The sequence below is a fragment of the Arachis hypogaea genome, chromosome 11 (genome assembly GCF_003086295.3).
Source record: "Arachis hypogaea cultivar Tifrunner chromosome 11, arahy.Tifrunner.gnm2.J5K5, whole genome shotgun sequence".
Lineage (NCBI taxonomy): Eukaryota > Viridiplantae > Streptophyta > Magnoliopsida > Fabales > Fabaceae > Arachis > Arachis hypogaea.
In genome coordinates, this window is record NC_092046.1 from 16,800,469 (window position 1) to 16,815,440 (window position 14,972).

At 31.6% G+C, this 14,972-nt stretch overlaps 1 protein-coding gene across 1 annotated transcript; it reads right to left on the bottom strand.

Moving 5' to 3' along the window:
• Positions 1 to 5,695: 5,695 nt before the first annotated feature.
• On the bottom strand, positions 5,696 to 11,276 carry LOC114923999 (methylesterase 1). The gene is made up of 3 exons (XM_029290137.2): positions 10,807 to 11,276; positions 8,885 to 9,010; positions 5,696 to 6,089 (listed from the first exon to the last, which is right to left on the bottom strand). Exons 1-3 carry the CDS (start codon positions 11,185 to 11,187, stop codon positions 5,808 to 5,810), a joined length of 789 nt encoding a protein of 262 aa, XP_029145970.1. The 5' UTR covers positions 11,188 to 11,276; the 3' UTR covers positions 5,696 to 5,807.
• Positions 11,277 to 14,972: the final 3,696 nt, after the last annotated feature.

Below are 14,972 nucleotides of genomic sequence, written 5' to 3' on the forward strand. Positions count from 1 at the left end.
GTATGCGTGGGTATGAATTGTGCTCCTCACACAACACGCGCACATTTCCCGCGCGAGTCTCTGGTTTTAGTACTGGACAATCAAAATTTTGGCGTCGGGTGCAGTGGTTGCGTACGCAAGCTTTGCAAAATGGCAAGAATGCTACATGTTACAGAATTTTCAATTTTCCACTCCAAACTTCTAACGCGCATAAATTTTTTGCTTTAAAATATTTTTCATCCATTTTTCTAACGGCGTAAACTTCACGAACCCAATTTTCATATGAAACAAGTTTGAAATAATTTGGAGGTTCGGAAGCCGAGTTATAGCTCGCCAAAATTTGACCAAAAATCAAATTTACACAAAAATCTTCAAACCTCTATTTTCTTTAATTCACCATTCAATATCAATCTTCCTACACTCAAAATTAGTTCCAACATATGCAATATCACAACAACACAGCTCGACACCCTTCTATCATCCATCATACCTCAATTTTAAACAATTCTAATACATAACTTCACAATTATAACAACAAGACCATCAACGATCCATCATTTATATATATTCATTATTCTCAACTTGTCAACCATCATTAAATCATCATTTAACATTCAATTTCCCTTCCCAATAGTAAACAACAAATGAATACTCAACTTGATTCACAATTATCATCAAGGCACTAAGCAATTAATATACTCATGCATTCATTCCTATCCTATGGTCATCTAGCCTAAGTTTTCACAAGACATTATATATTAAATACGAGAAACTAAAATCATACCTTGGTTAATTTTCTCGTAAAATCCAAGACAACCCACTAGGCAAGATTACAAGCCTCAATACCAAAATTCAGTAACTAGTTTCAACTCCAAGCTTCTAATTAAGCTTCCAACATTTTCAATTGCTTCATATCACATATATATACACACGTAACAAATTTTATCACATATACATACCCAAAATTCAATATCCAACATACTTAATCAATGAATTAGCTAGGGTTCTAGGATCCTCGCCTTACTCAAGCATCAATGAAGCAAGATTGAACGTTTTTCTCAAACTATTCGGATCCTATAACATAAAAGGACCAAAATCTCAACACCCACTTATATAATTTTCGAAAATTTGGGGAAGGAAAGGCTAAGAATGAAAATAGAAGTTTCTTACCAAATTATGTACCAAACTTTTTAGAGCTTGACGTTACGGACGCGTGGCCGCAAACGGTACGGCAATCGGAGCTCGGAGTGAGAAGATATGGTGGTTTGAAATCAAAGCCAAGGGTTTATTCTTGTTTCCCTTGCATTGAGCTTGCTTTAGCGTGATTTTGGCTGAATGGAGGAAGAATAATGACTCTTCTTTAAGTTATTGGACTAATGGGTTGGGTCTTGGACCCATTTTGGGTCCAGTTCGATCGGTTCGGCCCATTTTATCCAATTTTAGGCCAAATTCTATAAAATTAGTGTCAAAATTCTTGTTTTAATTAGCTTTATCTTATTAAACTATAAAATTCATATTTCTAATTTTTTATTAAAAATTAATTTATTGATTAATTATTCACTAATTTTACGGAGTTTACAAAGAGTCCCCACTATGTATAATTATTAAGCGCACTAAAATAAAGTGACCACTGTCACTTATCTAGCTAAATCAGGAAGAAATAAGGCTTATCTTTATCTTCCAATTGACATTATATAATAGACTTGTCGATCAAAGGCCTCTATAAAAAAGGGGGGCTCATCTCAGTTGTAACACAAAGTATCAAACATTGCAATATATTCGTCCTTTTCTATCTCACAAAATGTTCTAAATCTCTTTCTCTCACTCTGAAAGCTTAGCTAGTATTATTTTCTTCTTTCTTATCTAGTGTCATTAGATATACTTTGGGCTTGTCTCTTATTTCAGAGGATCCTGCTCATCAGAATATGGCATAGATAGGATCCACGAGAATTTCTCATAGTGAAAAAAGGACTCAATCTTATAATATCAAGTTTTTCTCAAACCCTTTAAATATCACCTGATCTGGTGATCGATAGGGATAAGCATGATGGTGTTGTAGTATCAATCTCCTGAAGTACTGGAGATTCACTCCTGTGGTATCAGAGCCTCAAATTTAATAGGAGGAAGAAGGTAGTACTAGTCAAAGCAAGTAAGAGAGAACTCACTAAACATGGACATTTCATCATCTTTAAGCTCTTCTGAACCCATACATCATTCTACTTCACTAATCGTAGATCGCTTTCCCTCTAATCTAAAGAAAATCCTTGCCAATAAGACTGATCAATTAGTAGAATTAACTCATGTCCTAGAAGGCTCTCGGATACGAGCTATTGAATATCCACTTATTAGCCCATACTCCTTCTATCAAAGACAAAAGAAATCAACACTCATCACTATCCGCCATCTTATCACCAGAAATCTTTTTTCTCTACCAAAAGAAGTCATCCAATATTCTTATTTACAACAGTGTGGTTTGAAAGCCACTACTGCTGAACAGTATATAACCTTGAAAATTTTGCAAGAACTCATCCAAAATTATTAAGTCCAAGGCTACACCTATTTACATCTAGGAGCAGTTAGGCTTGTTCTAACTCTTCATGGAAGAAGATCTCTTCCTGTAACAGGCAAGATTGCTCTTTTGAATACTACTTTCAAGAATTACTAACATGCCTTTATTGGAGCATTGGTCACTACACTTTCAAACGGAAGTGTTATCCTTACTATAGCTCCTAATTTCACCATGAGGTTATCAGACCCAATGATACCTTATAGATTGAAGATTCAAATACAACTAATTGGAGTAATTCAAGACTCTAATGCTGAACAGACTCCTTTACACCACCAAATCCTATACAGAGTCCAATTCTATGTTCTTGATCTCAATCTCCCAAACACCACAGGAGAAATATTATTTATGTTCACTGATAATGCCAGAGGACTAGCAATTGTAAATATTCTAAGGATGATCACCACTGAAGAACTTTCTTCTATTATTCTATTGGAATGGATTACTAATTATATGAAAGCCTTTCTCAAGGAATAGGTTGATATTCATATTACAGCTCCACCAACTATTACCCACAATAGTGATGGAACGATGACTACTGTCTTCCAGAAATTAGGAGTAGTCAAACAAACTCTCCTACGAGGATCATCTTTCACAATGATTAATATAATCTCTCCGGTTCGAGTACAAACTACTCACGATCAAGATGATCCGCCGGTGTATTTCTATAAAAACGGAAAACTTGTCTATGTTTCTCATATTAATGGCCATTTCGTTTGGGATGTTAATCCCTCTATGCGTGACTCTGATTATGCCTGTGCTGACCAATGGAGTGACATAGATAATGATGATTTTGATAGGCATCGGAGGAACAAAAAAAAAAGAAGAAAAAACCACAAAAAGCTCCTTTCTCTTATAAAAGATTTGAACTCCCTGATGATGTAGATATAACCCCAAAGTTCAGGAGAAAAATACTATCCTAAGAAAATCTCACACATTATTCTCACACATTAAAAATTAAATTTTATATTTTTTATAATTTTTTAATTAATAATTTTCATATGTATTCTTATAACACATCATAGCTAAATGATATAAGAAAACGATGTTGTGTAGCTCATTTTTCAGTTGATTTAAACAATTTGATGAAATATATATTTAGCTTATGATTATTGTTAGTGCCATAGGTCATAATCGTTTTCTACTAAATCCATTAATATTTCACCTAGCTAAGACTTCTCCTTCATCATCATTGGCTGTGTTTGGTTGGTGTCTTTTAGACACAAAGATATAAATACAAATACACAAGTAGATATAGACATAGATATACACAAATTTTTATCATGTATGGTGATAATATATAGGACACAATTTTCTAATTCAAATGTCTATTTTATCTTAAACATGATCACTACTGTTACCATTGTTATCAGTTATCACCACCAATACTAATTTTTCAACTTCATCTCAAATCAATATCATCAAAAAAATTTAATCACTACCATTGTTATCAGAACCGGACCGGACCAGCCGGCCGATTCGGTTAGTGAACTGAACCGAACATACAATTGAACCGATCAACGGTGGTCAAATCCGTTGAATATTGATTGGTCCGAGTCCAGACCACACTAAACCCACGCGAGTCCACGGTGCACGTACGCACCGCAAAACTATTGTAGGATCGAACACGGGTTGACAAGCAAGCAACCCTTCTCCCTTGCCGCTCTGCCATCTTGCTTTTCATTAATATATGTGACAAAAACTAAATATAATAAACCATGAATGAATTTTTATTTTTTTAATCCTTTTAAGCATGGATTGACATAAATACCAAATAAGTAACAACATATAATATACAAACGTATTGATATTAATAAATTGAAAAAGTATTTTGTACTAGCAACTAATTTATTATCTGTTTTTGCACTATAAATTATATCTAAAAATTAATATTTCATTATCATTAATATATTTTTTGAAAACCTACATTTAATTTTTTATTTTATTTTTATTTTTATAATTTTATATTTTTATTTAATTATGACTGGGTCAACCGGGTAGATCAGTGACCCATCGGTTGGACCAATAATTCAGTGACACGTCGTATGACCGGATTAATTATCGGTTCGGTTCTAATAACTATGATCACTACTTCAACAATTTAAATTACAAAATTAAAACAAAATGAAAAATTTTTGCAATTATTTTTTAAAATTCAAACACTGGTAAAAAAACAGAAATGAAGATGAGAGGGATGTAACGAGAGTTGAAGAAAGTACAGATCTAACAAAAAAAACAGAAGCTGGAATAAATTTAAAAAATGATAGTGGTGAATCTGTGAGACCCATTACCGCCATGAGACCCGTGACAGTGATGATCTGCGATGGTAGGGCGATGCGATCTGCGATGTTGGGTTGCAAGGGGTGGACGGCGACGGTGCTACGACTGTCTCAGTGGTGGGCAACAGATCTTGAGTAGTAACAATGGCGGTGACAGAGGGAGAAATGATTGAGGGAAGAGGATAGATAGAGACAGAAGAATTAGAGGGAAGAGGAAAGGAGAGGGATGAAGAAACGGGATTAGAGGTTAAGGTTAAAATTGGAATTTAAAGTAAAAAATTAGTGTCTTATGTCTATATTTTAGTGTCTTAGCGTCTTAACTTATAAGTGATACACAAATTTTATGTATTTATTTTTATTTATGTCTTTTCGTGTTCATCAAATTTTGTCTCACTAAACCAAACGGAGGACGTGTGTTACCATGTCCAGTAAGACATGGACAGTAACCAAACACTACCTATAAAGGTACACACGTAAAGACCACCGTAACTATAACAATATGAAAGTAACGTGAACGACCAAAATAAATTATATTTAAATTTTAGATGGTAAATTTATTATTTTAAATATTAAAAAAATAAATAGATCACTGATTTTATAATTCAAAGACACATAAATTTTTTATTAATTAAAAATACAAGAATATTTTTTATTTTTTAAAATATGAGATATTTAAATTTCTTCGTTTAAAATATACAAAAACAAATAGACCTTTAAAAAAGATTTAGATATATCGCATTTAAAAAAATAAAAAAATATTTTTATATTTTTAATTAGTCAAAAATTTATTTATCTTTTAAGTTAAAAGATTAGAAACTTATTTATTGTTTTATTTGAATACTAACCACATTATCTCACTCAAAAGTCGAAATTTCAGCAGGCAGGAAACAACTTCGATTTTGTATCATATAAACTAACATTATAATTTTTTATTCGATTTTTCTCATCTACTTACCCCTGCTTCATGACATACATGAATTCATTCATGGGTATTTCATAACAATCTTTAGGAGACAATCGCAAAGTTCTTGGGGCTTGCTAAGCATAACCATATGATCTGCGCCATTGATTTCCATGACGTCACTAATGGCAGCGTTTTTTATCATCCACCGTTGAAATTCCAATGGAACCCCAAGGTCCTGAGTGCAAACAATAAAGGCACGTGGAACTGACCCATATCCCACTTTTGAGAAGTTCTTTTGCTGAGACAAGTCTTCAATGAAGAGTGACCCAGGCCTTAACATAGACATGGCTAGTTCTAGATCCTGCAACAACATGCAATCAATGTTTCCAAGTTAGTAATTAAAGAGACAATAACATAAATAAATTTATCGTATTTAATTTAATATATTAATTTTATATATATAATATTTATAATTGCGAACGAGTTATAGCTCAATTGACATAATCTCTTCATATTCATCTAGAAGTTACGGCTTCAAGTCTCATTCCTAATTTTGGAAAAATCAAATATTTATCATTATATATTTATTATATTTAAATTATTTGTTTATTTTAATAATAACTAATAAATAAATATTACATACAAATGTTAAATTATTTGTGACTGATTTTTATTAATTTTTAAACATTTTTATATTTATTACACGGCCAAAACTTCTAATGGTATTGGCGTAGAGCCCATAGATATTTATTTCTATCATTTTCTTTAGGTGCAAGTGCAACTGCCTTAGTAAAACTAAGTAATGGAGCGCACGTGAGATAATATGATTTTAAATTGCAAGGAAAAGAAATGGAAAGTATAGGATGAGGACGAAGAGGAAATGATTCAGTTTTGAGATTTTTAATTTCTTGCAGAAGTTTAAATAAAATTAAAAGAGGATTTATTGTTTTCTTAACAATTTTCTTTTCTTTATTAGAATATTACATATTAAAAGATAGATGATAATATAATAATTTATTAGACAAAAAATAACCATTTAAATTTAAATCTCCAAAATGTTCAATTTGAAAGAACTTAAAAATTGAGAATTTAAAAAGTTTTTGAGGGTTTATCACTGCTCTTCTGGAAAATAAAACCTCGAAATACAACAAAGATTAACCCTTATAAAATCTTCACTTTGTTTTCAAAACAAACTCGTGAACACATCTTAAAATTTTAGTGTATTTTAAATGGTAAAAATTTACGTGTAATTAATTTTATATAAAATTAATAATTAAAAATTATTAAATAATAACTTAATTATATATATTAAATTATTTAATAATTCTTAACCATCACAATAATGCGTTTTAACCGGGTGCCACTTGCTAAAAGGAAAAATAAAAAGACTTGTACTGCAATTACCGCAATGCTTATTTATCTACTATATATAATAAGGATTGTCAAAAAAATTCGTTCATAACTTTCTTCAAAAAAATATCATATATATAAGGTTTGAATCCAAAGTCCAAACTTAAAACTTTTAGTTAGAATGTCAAAAATTTGTTATCTTAATTATTTTTTATATTTATTGTTATAGATATCTATTAGCTAGAATAAAAAAAAATTAAAGTTGATTAATAAACATATGAATTATGTTTATTAATATTAAAAATATTATTTATATACTAAAATTAGTTATTAAAATAAATTATTATATATTTATATTATATATAATTTAATTTATTTTTAATATATATTTTATATTTTAATATATATTTATATTAATTATAATATATATACAGATAATATATATGGTTGTATACTTGTATTAATACACTATTCATCATCGTTATTAAAATAACTATTTCAATTGCAATAATTGTATTAGTTACCGCAATTATGATTTAAATTAAAACCCTGTTGACAAATGATTGGGTGTTCGCTCGTGAACCATGCATTTAAAATAGATTATCACTAAAAAGAAAAAAAGAGGTTTTAGTGACAATTTTTTAATAACAATAATATATAATAACTATTATATATTTTATTTAATTTTATGTTTCTACTGTGTAATTGTATATTTATTATTAGAGTTTATCTATTTTATATCCTAAAAACATATATTAAAATTATAAATTAAAAAATATTAAAAATACAAAAAATTTAAATATTCAATACATTTATTTTGTATTTATTATAAAAAAATTTAAAATTTTTATTAATTATAAATTTATCATGTATTTTTAGGACATATGTTACCTAAATTATTATTATTATTTTTGTGGCTATTAAAAAAATATTTGCGGACAATTGTATGGTTGTCACTAAAACTTTTTAGTAATAAAGTATAAGATGGTTAATAATGTTTAATTATCATTAAATATAAGGTTTAGCTAGCTAATGTATGCAATAAAGATATATGATAAGTTTATTATCAGTAAAAAAAATTAAATACTTTCACTTAATGAATGTAAAACAAATATATTAGGAATTTAAATTTTTTGTATTTTTAATGAAAATTTTTTTAATTTATAAACTTAACATGTATTCTTAGAGTATAAGATAGATAAATCCTTAAATATATTATCGACTATTTTTATTGCTATTAAAAGTAAAATAAATAACTAGTAAAATTAATTTTTCTTGTAGTGTGTGTTTTATCCCTTAATAAAATGTCGTATAAACATTTTATAAGAAAAAATCTTAAGTGCATTATTTCAATAAAATAGTTACAAGAGAGAATGCATTTTAAATCTTGTATATAAAGTATTTTATTTGAATATTAATAATTTTCTTTTACAAGTTTCAAGTAGTGATAGAATATGCCAATGAGTTATAACTCAAATCGCATAGTCTCTCCATACTTAATTAAGAGGTTGCGGGTTCGAGTCTCCTATCTTTGGTAAAATAAAAAAAAGTAGTGATAGAATATTATTTTGTTTAATTTAGAATAATGAACTAAAAATATCATCACCAAAGAGAAAAACTATCCAAGTTCCTTCATCATTTTCTTATTGCATACACAAACTTAATATTTTAAAACTACATGTTTTTAAATTTCAATAATTGAATTGCAAAACATTTTAAACCTTTCAAAATTTCAAATATACCATTCATCAAAATCTCTCTTATTTACCGTATCACTTTGTAAATTGAATTAAAGTAATTAGTTACCTCAACGGGGGTTAGCTGGTAGAGCATTTTGGACATGAAATTGCGACCAAACAAGACAGATGTTTTGTTTCCACACTTGCCGAATTCCGTGTCCAACCATGAAGTCGCAGGCATGCTTTCACTGTACTGGAGTTGAAAACTTGTAATGCTCAGAAAATATTAGAACAGAATATTGTAGTGGGCGGTATGACTTTAATTTGTTCTAGGATTACGTTGTCTTCCATTATTACTTCTCCTTAATTTATATTAAAAATAGAATAACTATTGAGAATTTTAATTTATTTTTTTAATTACTTTTTAATATTATATTTAAATATACAAAATTTAAATATATATTAATTTTTAAAATAAAATTTAATTTTGATACATTGCAGTATAAAACTATTTTATGTGTATTCAGTTATGTAATACTATGTTAAAAAAAAATAATTATTGTTTTATATTGATTGCATAAATAATCATCTAAAAAATCAGATATAATTAGATGATTGTGTTAAACATTTTGTATTGTCGATGTATCAAAAATAAACTCTTGTAAATATTTAAAAAAAAAAGCAAAAAATTCAAAATTCAATGCTTATTTTCAGAAATCTCCATCGACAATATAAACTGGAGACTACAAAAAAATGGCGAAAATATTTAGAAAAAAAAAGACTAAAGTTTGATTTGGTAAAATTTATTTTTTAAAAATAATTTATAAAAGTTAATTGTTAAAAATTAATTTTTTAAAATAAATTTGTAGTAATATTTGATAAATTAAATTAAAAATATTTTTCAATAAATATAAATAATAATAATTATATTTGATAAAAATAGTTAGTAAATTATTAAAATTTAAAAATATTATAATAAATATAAATGTAATAGTTAAATTTAAAAATTAACTAATGTATACAATTATATTAGATTTTTTAATTTTGATAAATAAAAGCTAATTTTAAAAAAGTTTCACTTTAATTCTTTGTTTGGATATAAAAAAAATAGAAATAAAAAATAAGAAGAAAAAAATAAGAGGAAAGAAAATAGAAAAAAAAATAGAGTTATTTATGTGTTGTTTGGATGAAGAAAAAATAGATGAAAAAATAGAGAAAATTTTTTTTTTTGTTTGGATAGAAAGAAAAATGAGAAAAAAAAAATCATAATAATATAAAATTACATTAATACCCTTATTTATATTATATGTAAATTATAATTTATTAATGATAAGGGGTAAATGTGTAATTTTATTCATGATTGTCATATTTTTTTTCATTTTCATCTCATATTTGGAGTGAAAATATTTTAGTGGGTCTGACACTATTTTTTTTTTCACTTTACTTTTTCTTCTCCTCCAAACAATAAAAAACTTATTTTTCTATTTATTTTCTCTTCTCCCATTTTCTTTTCCTTTAAAGTCTCTCAATCCAAACAATGTGTAAATATTTTCAAAAACCTTTTATTTTTTAAAAGTTATAAGTTCAACAAGTATCTCATCTTTTTTATTTACTAAATACAAAATAAAAAATTTGTGTATTTTTTTTAGTGACTTAAGCTTGTGTATTTTTTAAAAACACAAATACTCTTTCAAAATATTTACCAAACTAAACTTAAAACCATAGCAATTTCATGATATTTCATACTTAGGTAAAAAAATAATAAATAAATAAATAAATAAAATAAAAAATTCAAACGGAATCATTTGATATAATACCCACCTCAATTCCATGTGGAAATTAAAAACACCTCTACAAAGCCACGTACAATATAGGTGTATTCATATAGGTGTACATTCATATAAAATTAATAATTAAAAATTGTTAAATAATAATTTAATTTAATATATTAAATTATTTAACGATTTTTAATTATTAATTTTAGATAAATTTATAAACTATATTATTGATGAAGAAAAAAAAATCAAGAAATGGGTACAGAAAGCAAACCTTTTCCAAGACATAGGATGGTTTGTGTTGAGTGTCAGGAACAACAGCGGTCAAGAAAACACCAACTTGAACCTTTGTGGGGAATTTTTCCATGGCAAGTGCAATATTGAGCCCTCCAAGACTATGACCCACAAGAACCACCTTTTCATTTGGGGGAAGTGACTCCAAAACTTCCAACAAAGGCTCAGAGTACTCGGAAAGAGTTTCAACATCTTGGAGGTTCTTGGAGTTGGCTCCGGAAGCAGCAAGGTCAAGAAGCGTGACCTTGTGGCCTGAAGATTCTAGAAGTGGCTTGATCTTGTACCAAGCCCAAGCACCATGGCAAACCCCATGTACCAAAATATAGTGCTTTGATGAGTCTGTAACACTTTCTGAACCCATGTTAAGTATAAATGTAATTCGCGTGGCCGTGTGTGTGTATATATATAGCGAAGATGGGAGAGTTAGTTTTCGGTCGGGGATTGTTGTACTATTGTGAAAAGTGGGAAAAGCATAAGCAGTACAATATACAGTCATCTAAACGCTAAAAATTAATTATTTAATTTGGTGGTTAATTGTAATGCCAATTAAGAGAGAGAGAGATAGAGAATTAATTGTAATAATGGTGCAAATATTAATAACTAAGGAATAACAATCAATTGAAGGATCACGTTGATTGGGTAAATCCCAAAAATTCCACGTGATTTACTTTTGCCTTTTAAACTTCTTTTGACCGAAATTGCGGTTCATTTTTTCCTATATTATAAATAAACGTGTGATATATATCGATATTTTTATAACATTGTGTATTATACTTGATTCGTTCGGACACTGGATAGGCCGAGCTTAAGCACTTCCGAGTAAGTCGTCAACGGAGAGGAAGAGCTTCACGTCGGCCGACGGACAAACACCGCGGCGGGAATACCTGCAAAAGATACTCCGACGCTCGAGTTAGTAATAGTCTCAGAAAAGAGAGAAAGAGAGAGTGATTAAGTGAGAGTGAATAAATGAATATAGAAACTGGTAGTGGAACCTGAGGCCTAGCCGAGTGTATTAGCTAGGTTTTATAGAAGTTGGTTTCTACCCGTTAGTGGGTGAGTCCTAGTTTATAGATTAGTTAAGATATTCTGTTATGGTGCTATAAATCTGCTGAGCACGTTTCTCATTTTCAATTTAGGTGATGCTGCTTCGGTCCTGATCACGTGCCGAGATTTTCGGACGGTTGATACGGGACCGAGCTTTATGATGCACGTGTCTTTTTATTCGAATGAGTGAGGCCGAGCTTATCTGCTTTTGTTCCGAGCTTGTTTAGTGCGGCGTCGGCCTCGGATATTAGTGTGCCGAGTATTCCGGGCGACCGAGGATACAGGTAACGTATCATAGCCCCCAAGCTTGCCTTGGTTTGGACAAGACTAGGGCGAGCTTTGTATACTTCGGATGGCCAAATCCTCGGTCGCTTTTATTTGTGCTCCTCACAGCCCCCGAGCTTGTCTTAGTTTTGGCGCATTGGTGTTTTGAAATGGTTTGTAGCATTTATTGTCTGCGTTGTTCTTCGTGCGGTAATGAATGATTGATTTGATTGCATTTGTAAGTTTCGAGGAGCCCCTGACCGTTTGATATGCTGAGTGTTGATCGTGGGCTTTCTAAGGATGTAGATCATAGGGAGACGTTTTCATATGTAACTGCCTTTCCACTATGTAATAAACGTGCTCCCTTCCCTAATATTTTTCCTTTGTGTTTGGTGCTTCTGCGTTTTTCGGAGAAGATGAGTAAGAAAGGTGAGTGTTGATTCATTTTCTTGCTGCCTCTCCCTACTTCTCTTAGTTTTGATTTTCTGCTCCCTGTTCTTATGGAAGGTACAGTGTCTAATGAAGGTGGGGGGGGGTTTATATGGCTGGGTTGATTCTAGGGTTAAGGAGTATGTGTCTCAGTTTAGCGATAAAGAGTCTGTTGATATGATGGGTTCGAATGTTTGGGTTAGGAGTGGTAGTGATATAATGATAGAGATACTTCCCTGTGGTGTTGATGACTGGGTTTTCCATTCTCGTGATGATTGGGCTTACTTTTATATGTACAGCTGCCTTTTTACTGAACTGGGGGTTAGGGTCCCTTTTACTGACTTTGAATGTGGTGTTCTTTATTGGTTGAATTGTGCTCCGAGTCAACTTCACCCAAACTCCTGGGGGTTTGTTAGGGCTTTTGAGGTGTTGATGGAATTCCTTGAGCAGCCGCCCTCTCTTCGGTTGTTTTTCTCCTTGTTTCAAGCTAAAGGGGTTAACCGAGGTCTCTGGATTAATCTAAGTAGTTACCCCCGTCGCGCTATTTTTGGCCTTTATAAGTCTTCTTTTAAGGACTTTAAAACTATGTGTGTTAAAGTAAGGAGTGTACCTGAGGAGTTTCCTTTTTATCTAAATGAGTTTCTTGTTGAGAAGTTCCCTTTATCTTGGTGTTCCGAGCCTGTGCAAGCGTTAGACGTGGATGATAGGTCGGTTGATGATCAACTTGTGATGGAGTTTCTGTTTGAAGAGTTGGGTCCGAAGGGTTTGCTATCTGTGTCCGAGTTGTTAAAATGGGATTCTGATAGAGAGGCGGTTCTGAGATATCTAGGTAAATTAGTTGTTTTTTGATTAGTTTGTCGTTTTTGTCCTTGTCTGTTCTTACCTTGTTGGCTTTTTGGTGCAGGTGAAAAGGTGCCTACGATTACTACTGCTGGTTTGAAGTCATTCTTCAATCAGCGGAAGAAGGCTGAGAAGGGGAGCTCGGCTACCAATGCTGATAGAGACCTTGTGATTCAGTCCGAGGCTGCTCTTAAGTCTAAACGAAAGAGGGGTTTCGCGAAAGAAAAGATTGCCGAGACTTTCCTGAAGGAAGGGGAGTCTTCTGTGGAGCTTCAGCGAGTGGAGTCTGCCTATGAGTCTCAAAAAAGACTGCATGGCTATTCCGAAGATGTTCATTGTCGCTCGTTGTGGGGAAAACTGTACCCTTTTTCTGTCATGGCTGATGAGCTGTGTTGCTTCCCAGATGATATGAAGATGATCGAGGATGTTGGTCATGTAGGAGTGAGCCGTTTTATGCAGGTGAGGGTTGTATTTTGTCTTAGTGTGCATTTGTTATATTTTGTTGATGTTCTTTGTTTTGGTGTTAGGTCATTGGTGCACGTATGGTAGCTGTTGGTCGTGCTCAAGAGCTAGTTTTTGAGAGAGAGCACAAGTCTGCTGTGGATGTTGCCGAGCTGTCTTCGGCTTTGGAAAAAAAGGATAAGACTATTATGGAATTGTCCTCCTCGCTGAAGTTGAAAGAGTCCGAGCTTGCTGATGAAAAACGTCTTCATCTTTCTTGTGCAGAGGAGGTGAAGACTGTTAAGGCTGACAATGATTGCTTGGGGTCAAGGGTGAAGGAGTTGCAGACTGAGGTTTATGAGTCATATGCACAAGGCTTCGAGTGCGCTGTTTCTCAAGTGCGGGTGCTGTTTCCTGGATCAGATGCGGATATGCTTGATGCAACTAAAGTGGTTGTGAACGGGCAGCTTGTGGGTGATGGTGCTGCTGCTTCAGATGGTAGCGGGGAGTCTAGTATTGGCGATAAGGCAGACTAGGCCTTTAGTATTTGTTTATTTTGTATATGTGTAGCCTCTTTTGAACTTTGTGGCTGTCTATCTTGAACTTTGTTTATGAATATTTGGTGGAAATGTTTTGGGTACCAAGTATATAATCTTGGTTGTGACACTTTTTGTTTTCCGAGCATACAGCTCGGCTTGATGATGACTTATAAAATTTGATATTTTGGATAAACTTATGATTGTGTGTTAGAAGTAGTCGTGTATATATAAATCGAAGATGGCCGAAGCCATTCTGTTTAAGTGAACTTGTTTGGAAATGAGAGTAGATGTTCTAGTGTAGAACTTGTATTTTTGAATAGAAGCACGTTAGGATTTGTTTAAGCGATTTGATGATATCGTTCGTTTGTACTTCTTCCGAGCAGTATGCTCGGCATGCGCATGTTGCTTTCCGAGTATGAAGCTCGGATTGGTTTGTTAATTTTGAAAGACTTTGACTTAGTCTCACGATGGGAGTTTTCCGAGGATTATGCTCGGCTTATGATGTTAGTGTTCCGAGGATAATGCTCGGATAATTCGCTGCGTTTACTAACTAAAATGTATGTTAACTGTCAAAATGAGAACTGTTTTG

Coding starts and splice junctions, on each gene's coding strand:
- LOC114923999 (XM_029290137.2), bottom strand. CDS start 11,187: ATGGGTTCAGAAAGTGTTACAGACTCATCAAAGCACTATATTTTGGTA. Junction 9,011..10,806: donor CATCCTATGTCTTGGAAAAG/GTTTGCTTTCTG, acceptor TTTCAACTCCAG/TACAGTGAAAGCATGCCTGC. Junction 6,090..8,884: donor ACCAGCTAACCCCCGTTGAG/GTAACTAATTAC, acceptor ATGTTGTTGCAG/GATCTAGAACTAGCCATGTC.